Raw genomic sequence first — 7,698 nt, 5'->3', positions numbered from 1 at the left:
AAATTTTTTAAACATTTATTTATTTTTGGACAGAAAGGGAGAGAGTGTGAGCGGAAGAAGGGCAGGGAGAGAGGGAGACACAGAATCCGAAGCAGGCTCCAGGCTCTGAGCTGTCAGCACTGAGCCTGACGCGGGGCTCGAAGAAGCCACAAACCGTGAGATCATGACCTGAACTGAAGTCAGATGCTTAACTGACTGAGCCACCCACATAGTATTTTGATCCAATATTTTAAAAGCTGAAACTAGGGGCACCTGGGTGGCTCAGTCGGTTGAGCGAATGACTTGGGCTCAGGTCATGATCTCACGGTTCGTGGGTTCAGGCCCCTAGTCGGGCTCCGTGCTGACAGTGCAGAGCCTGCTTGGGATTCTCTCTCTGTGTGTCCCTCCCCTGCTTGTGCTCACTCTCTCTCTCTTTCAAAATAAATAAGTACACTTAAAACAGTGTAAAAATAAAAAAATAAAAAGCTGAAACGAATGCAAAATAATCCACGATGGACAAAATATTAAGATTTTTAAAAAGGTAGGACCAGACCCTGCACTAGCATGACCTTGCCTCGCCGTCCTCACCCTGTCAGGGCCCTGGCTCTAGTAAAATTTTATTTTTTGATAGTCCGTTACTATTTTTATCTTGATTACAGAGTTTCCTGGCGCCTCTGTAAATTTCGTTCCGAAGCGAGTGCCTCACTCGCCTCACTCTACTCCTGGCCCCGGAATGAGTGAAAGAACGAATGAATGGCCGTGTCTCTGCGGAAAACCTGGGCTGCAACCCTTAACTCCGCCCCGCGCACCCTGCCACGCCCGCCCACGGCAGCCGAACCCGCCCACCCCACCATGCCCCGCCCCACCAGCGAGCCAGGCCCGCCCCCAAGCCCACATCCACCAACCACAACTAGGCCCCGCCTACTCCACGCTCGCCCCCGCCTCCAAGCCCGCCCCCCGGCCCCCGGACGCCTGCAGCGCCAGCGCCTGTCCGCAGCCCCTCGGCCCCCGCGCGTACCTTGCGTCACTTCCGGGGCGGTGGCGGGATCGAGGCTCATTTCCGCCTGTGGGGGTGCGGCGGCGGCGGCGGCGGCGGCGGCGGCGGCGCAGGAGGCCGGGCCGGGGTTCCGAGGGACCGACGGACGCACGGGCGGCGGCCGGGAGCCATGGAGCGCGGCCCCGGGGCCGGGGGGCGCGGGCCGCGGCGGTGAGTGCCGAGCAGGGGCGAGCGCGGCGGCGCGGGGAGACCTCGGTGCCGCCCGCGGCCGTTTGGGGAGCTGGGCCTGCCCGCGAGGCCGGGACAGCCGGGTGGGACGCCCCCGAGACCCCTCACTGCTGGGGAGGCCGCGGTCCCGGCTGTAGGACCCGCCGACCAGGGACCGGGACCGCGGGCCAACGTGGCGACCCCGGCAGAGTCCTGGCCCCCGGTCGTTTGAGGTCTCGGATGTGGGGTGAGCGCCCACCCCTCTGGTGACGCGGCCCCCGCCTCCGGGCCGGGGCCGTCCGAGTCGCGGACTCTACCTAGTTTCCCGCCCCAGCCCGACACCCGGGCCCGCCGCAGCATCCCTTAGCGGAGTCCTCCTTCCTAAACGTCTCCCGGACGCCTGTACCCCTTCGCGGGCGTCCTCTGGCCGCCTGGGACACCGGGGTAGACTTCCCGGTCTTCACTCCAGTTTGATCTCCAGGTTGCAGCCAGGGGACGTACCGCAGCCCCTAACCCGTGGTGCCCGTCCATGCTCCGCCCAGGACTCCAGGGCTCCCCGTTTCCTCCAGGATGAAGTCCAAACTCTGCAGCAGGGCTCACGGGCGCGGCCTGACCCAGCCTGACCCAGCCCTGGCTCCCTCTGGGACCCCTCTGCTCACCTCTTCCTCCCAGCGTCCGCTCGACAGGGAGATCTGCAGTTCCTGGGACTCGCCGTCACTTCTGGGGTTTTGCAGTGCCCTGTTCCTTGCCACTCGGTCACTTTCTATGCACCTCTCAGACTGCACCTTACTCCAGGCAGCTTTCCCACCCCGACTGGCTGGGTGAGGTGCCGCCAGGCCGAGCATATTTAGGTCATTCTCGAGTATCGCGGTTGTTTGTTTCCTCGTTGGTGCTCAGAACACCGGCAGCCCTTACGGGGCCTGGCGGCAGAGTGCCCAGTCCGCGCTCGTGGACCGAATTGCCCCGCTCGCAGGGCATGCCTAGGGACACTCATAAATGTCGCACGGGAGGCCCCAGGCGTTCATGGCCTAAGAAAAGACTGTCCTCCTTCCCTGTCAAAGCCGGCACACTGTAGCTTCCCTCTTTTCTCTTTACCTCTTGTCACTTGCTCTCTTGTTCAGCCAGGGTTCACTGGATAAGAACAGATAGCTGTCCTGCCCTCATGGGGTTTCTCTTTGATTGCTGTCGGGGGTGGTCAGACAGGTAAATACAAGCTGTGGCAGGTGCTGTGGGGACGGACTGGAACCAGGAGAGCTTGTGGCATCTTCCCGTGGTTTGGAAGGCCTCTCCAGGGGCGCTGGAAGGTTGATCTGAAGGGTGGGCAGGACAGGGGGCAAGGGCTGGCCAGTGGAGATTGGGGGAGGGGGTCCCTGGCTGGGCAACTGCCTGGGCTCTGGCTTGTCTGGGGAGATCGAGGGGGAGTGAGGCCGCAGAGGTGGGCCCTGGCAGGCTGTGGCAAGGCTTCAGTTTCTACCTGGAAGTGGCAGGAGGCCAGAGCGTGTCCAGAAAAAGGGTGTGCTTTCTTATCTTAGGTTTGTGCCGGGAGAGGGATTCTGTGGCTGCTGGGGGAGAGTGCGGGCGGGCGATGAACGGGACGGCACAGCCGTCCAGGTGCAAGGTGGTGGCTGCGTGGACCGGGCGTTGGTTGGATGGAGACCCATCAGGCCCCGGCAGACGGGGGAGCGAAGGATGGCATGCTGTGTCTCTGGCTCGGGCAGTGGGGCTTCTCCACCTTGGTGTGCCCCTTCATTTCCGGGGTTGCGGGAGGCTCCCGCCTGCCCACGGACTCTCAGCCAGGCCTTCTCTCAAAAGCAGTCTTTGCTGTGCTGCCCCGGCTCCAGACCCTCTAAGCTTCCCCAGCACCAGGGCAGTGTTGCTGTTCGGGCCTGGATCTGAGAAGACATTGAAGCCGCCTGGGCTGGGTTGACTGGTTGACACTTGGGGACGGATAACTCCCTTGGGGTAATGGGGGAGGACATCCTGTGCTCTGGAGAGCATCCATCAGCATCTCTGGCCCCCACCCACTCAGGAATGGGAACACCCTTCCCCGCTTGTCACAACCCAAAGTGTCCCCAGGAGTTGGCAGGTGTCCTGGGGACAAACTCCTACCTGGGAACAGGTACGATGGACTCTTTCCTCCAAAGGATGCTTGCACGTAAAGTGTGCGTCCCGCCTGCGAGTTCAGGGACCCTGGAAGCTGCCTGGTGTCCCCTCCTGGTGTCCCCACCTGGGCCCTCCCACTCCCTCCTGTGTGCCCAGACTCTGGGCAAACTCAGGCTGTGGCTCTCTCCTGACCTTGGCACCAGATCACAGGCCCAGAGGGAGCACGTGTGTCTCTGGGCCTCAGCCTGCTCTGGTCCGCTCTGAATCTGTGTGTCCCCGGCCCGGGGGGTTTTCAAATGCCACGGCCCCAAAACCGCGTGTGCCAAGGTGCTGTGCTGCTGAAAGTGAGTTGTGAGTGTTCCAGTCTGTAAGGAAAAGCCTAGTAAGTGGTTATTTTCTCAAGGCTTTGTATTTCTTACAGTCTCTGTTGGCAACTCCCTGTGGGACTGTTAGTGATTTAGCTGTAGTCTGTGACTTACTGTGCCGCCTCTGAGCCACACCCCCCCGTCCCCCACCTACTTCTCGCTAAGTCCCCGTGGGAGGCAGTGTTGTCTTCCCCAGTAGGTGAGGAAACTGAGGCCCAGGGAAGGAAGGAGCCTTGCCCAAGGTCACAGAGCCCTCCGTTGAGCTGGAGAAGGAAGCCATTCGGGCTCCAGTGCCCCCCTCCCCCGCAGCCTGGCCCCAGCACAGGGCCCAGCCATTGTCCGAGCTCAGTAGGCCTTCCCAGCCTCTAGATGTATCCTGCTTTTGTTACCAGAGCCTTTGTTTCTTGTATTTCCTCTGCCTGGGCTCCACTGTCTCTGGACGTTGCAGTCCTGCCCCTCGAGGCCCGGCCCCTGTGAGCATGCTCTTAGGTCCGAGTCCCTTCAGTTGGCAGTCTGTCCTTGCCTTGGCTGCGGTGTGTCACCTGGGGTTGGTGGCAGATGAATCCTTGAAGGATGGCCTGGAGATGGGCTGGGGGGGTGGGGGAGTCTGGGCCGGCTGTGTGAACAGGGGCGTAGGGAGAGCACCGGGGGTCTCTCTGCGCCCAGAGCAGGGGCTGTGTGGGGGAGAGCTGGCGTGAGCCAGGGGTCTGATTGCCCAGTGCGGCCTGCTGGCCGAGGCTGGGCTGACTGGGGGGGCTTACCTGGCAAGAGTTGGTGACTGCGTGCTGAGAAAGGGTGCAGCAGGTGGTGGTCCGGTTAGCTTTGGGTCCCACAAGGGGCATATGGGGGGTACGTGGTCCCTGTGGATGACGAGCTGGGCCCCCAGGCCCATGGGGCGGAGAGTAGACCAGTTTGAGTGGGAGAGGGTGGACTGGGCTGCGGGGAAGGCCGAGAGGCTCGGTACGGACAAGATCGGGTCACTGTGTCCTAGCGGAACCCTGAGGGAACCCCGTTTCTCGCTTCCCCCCCTCCCCAGGGTTTCCCTCTGCAGGACGTGGAGACGCAAGGCTGCGAGGCTCCCGAGGGCTCGGCTTGGACCACGATGGGGCTGGGCTGCAGCCTCCTAAGGGGGCTCTCGTCTGGGGCAGTGGCTGGGGGCTGCCCTGAGCCCTGCCCGCGTCTCAGAGCACCCCCACCCCTCCCCTGCCAAGTGAGGCCCGCCCTGGGGCCCGGCGCCCGCCATGAACGGCCTGTCAGTGAGCGAGCTCTGCTGCCTTTTCTGCTGCCCGCCCTGCCCCGGCCGCATTGCTGCCAAGCTCGCCTTCCTGCCGCCGGAGCCTACCTACTCGCTGGTGCCCGAGCCCGAGCCGGGGCCCGGTGGAGCTGGGGCCGCCCCCTCGGGGACCCTGCGGGCCTCCGCCGGCAGCCCGGGGCGCTGGAAGCTCCACCTGATGGAGCGTGCTGATTTCCAATACAGCCAGCGCGAGCTGGACACCATCGAGGTCTTCCTGACCAAGAGCAGCCGGGGCAACCGCGTCTCCTGCATGTACGTGCGCTGCGCGCCCGGCGCCAGGTGAGCGTCACGGAAGGACGGCACGGGGTCCGGACAGTGCCCGGAGGGAGGCCCGAGAGGTTCCCGGTGCAGAAGCAGAATGTGTCCCGTCCTCGGGCCCCTGGCGTCCTGCCGGAGGCTGTTCCCCGCGGGGCCGGAGCCGGGGCGAAAGCCCGTCAGGCGGCGCGGGTGCCCTGGGGATTCTTGTTGCCAAAGGGGTGGCAAATGGGATCCACCAAGAGCAGGCCACGTGGGACTGCCTGGGCCCTTACTGCCGAGTGCCCTGCCACGTGCAGCCCCAGCCCCGTCATGGAGGAGTACCCTGGGGCGGGGGGGGGGGGGGGGGGGGGTCCTGGGTGGCCTTGTCGCACCTGCCTGACAAGGAGCCGCCTGCGTCAGGGTCTCCGTGCTCACCTGCCCGGGAAAGGGCTCCTGGGTGCTTGGTGCTCAGTGAGGACTTGACATCTGCTTCAGGGCCAGGGCACTTGAGGCCTGGCAGGTGGCTCAGGCCAAGTCTGCCTCCTCATTTAGAGTGTCCTTGAAGCCTGGAGGCACAGCTCTTCCTTGAGTAGACAGCGGGAAAGAGGTGGGGCCCTTCAGGTGTCTCTGCCTTTAGACAGGGCGGGGTCTGAGTCCAGATCTGAGTTCAAAGGGCAAGCTTTTACGTTTTATCTAGGCTGGGGCCCAGGGGTGCTGGAGGAAGAAGACTGTAGGAGTGCGTTGGCCAGGATCCAGCCTGTCGGGGTGACCTGGGGCAGGTCCTGGTGGCCAGCAGCATTGTAGGGCGGAAATGAGTTTTGGGGTCATGTTCTGTAGGAGGGGAAGAGATGGTGTGAACAGGGATTGATCTGGTTCGTTTGTGGGGGCAAGGGTGGGGGCCAGCTGTCGAGAGGAGCAGCCGCTGTCTTATTCTCTGGAAGGTTCCAAGCAGCGGGCACACGTGCATGCCATCCTTGGGCTGTCAGAGTCCCTCTAAAAGGAGTGATTCCAGAGGAGAGAGCTGCCGTCCCCAGGCAATAGAGGTGCGGCGGTCACTGACTTGCCGAGCTGTGGGTCCATCCTGTGCTGAGGCCATGGCCAGCAGTCCCCTTTCACGGAGGGGAAGCCCTCACGGCCAGAGGAGCCAGGCCACTTTGTGGCAGAGGCGGCCTCTCTCCCGCATTAGTGCTCTCGTCCACGGGGCGGCTGGGAGCCTCCCTTGCCCTCTGACCTGCCCCCGCCCCGACCCCCCAGGTACACGGTTCTCTTCTCGCACGGCAACGCGGTGGACCTGGGCCAGATGAGCAGCTTCTACATCGGCCTGGGCTCGCGCATCAACTGCAACATCTTCTCCTACGACTACTCGGGCTACGGCGTGAGCTCGGGCAAGCCCTCCGAGAAGAACCTGTACGCCGACATCGACGCCGCCTGGCAGGCGCTGCGCACCCGGTGAGCTGTGTGTTGGGAGTAGCGGGTGAGCACCCAGGGCCTCAGGCCGGCCTCCCTGGGGAGGCCCAGGTGGGTGGTCCTCAGGAGAGGGCCATCGGCGGCCACACTGGGCGGCAGGGTGAGGTCTGACGTGTGTCCCCTTGGTGTGGCGACAGGCACGCTGGTGTGCGGGGAGGTGGGGCGGGCAGTCTTCAGATCTGCCCTCCCCTCCCGGGAACCCCTTGTCCGGCAGGGGTATAGATGGGCTGTACCTAGGGGAGTGGGGGCTCTGCCTGCAGGGGCGGATAGAGGACCTGGGCCCAGGAGGTGGGCTGTGTGGGCTCTGAGAAAATACTCAGAGTCCTGGGGCCAGGGAGCATTTGGGGTGCAGGGAGGAGTAGGGCTGCTCTGTCATGGTTCTCAGGGCTGACCCATGAGGCATGCATGGCCATTGACGGTGGCCTCCTCCTCGGGGCAGGGCTCCTCTGGGCCTAGAGGGTTCTGAAGAGTTCCAGAAGGTTCTGTCAGGCAGTTTGGTGTCCAGCACAGCATCCGGGGGCCGGTGGGAGGCTAACAAGCAGAGGCACATACCTCTGTGCTTGACTCAGGGCCACCAGGGCCTTGGCCAAGCCCCCTTCCCTGGACCCCCCCCCCCCCCAATCCTGTTTATTTAGATCCCAGACAGCCCCCTTCCTCTCTCACTGAAGCTCATTTGCTTGGTCTCTGAGCCCAGAGATTCCTCTGGAAGGAGGCCACCCTGACTCTGGCCTTCCCAGACACGGGGCCCTATCCATTGCCTTCTTGGGGCTGCCCCATCTCAGCCCTGCCTGCCCGACCTGCCACTCCCCTCCCTCCCTCCCCCCCCCCCCATTCCTGCAGGGACCAAAGTCAGCTTGGCCTGGGGAGGTGGGGACCCTGGTTGCCCAAGTGATGCACCAGGCAGTTCCTGCTGCAGGCCCCAGGAGTGGGGTCCCCTGGCACAGCCCTGGCACTGGGGACCAAGCGTGGGCAGCGTGGTGCAGGTACGTGCTGTCCTCGGCTTCCTCAGTCCCTTGTGCTGCTCCTGCTGGCGGTGCTGGTCCTCAGTC

General features: G+C 63.6%; 1 protein-coding gene across 1 annotated transcript in view; it reads left to right on the top strand.

Moving 5' to 3' along the window:
- The first annotated feature begins 1,056 nt into the window (after positions 1 to 1,056).
- The window catches only part of ABHD17A (abhydrolase domain containing 17A, depalmitoylase), an 8,886-nt gene continuing 2,244 nt past the window's right edge, over positions 1,057 to 7,698 (top strand). Inside the window, exons 1-3 of the mRNA XM_049639544.1 lie at positions 1,057 to 1,186; positions 4,688 to 5,224; positions 6,437 to 6,631. Coding sequence (XP_049495501.1) covers positions 4,893 to 5,224; positions 6,437 to 6,631 — 527 coding nt within the window. The 5' untranslated portion in view covers positions 1,057 to 1,186; positions 4,688 to 4,892. The remainder of the gene's footprint in view (positions 1,187 to 4,687; positions 5,225 to 6,436; positions 6,632 to 7,698) is intronic.

The sequence above is a fragment of the Panthera uncia genome, chromosome A2 (assembly GCF_023721935.1).
Source record: "Panthera uncia isolate 11264 chromosome A2, Puncia_PCG_1.0, whole genome shotgun sequence".
NCBI lineage: Eukaryota > Metazoa > Chordata > Mammalia > Carnivora > Felidae > Panthera > Panthera uncia.
This window is presented reverse-complemented; position numbering and strand designations above follow the sequence as displayed.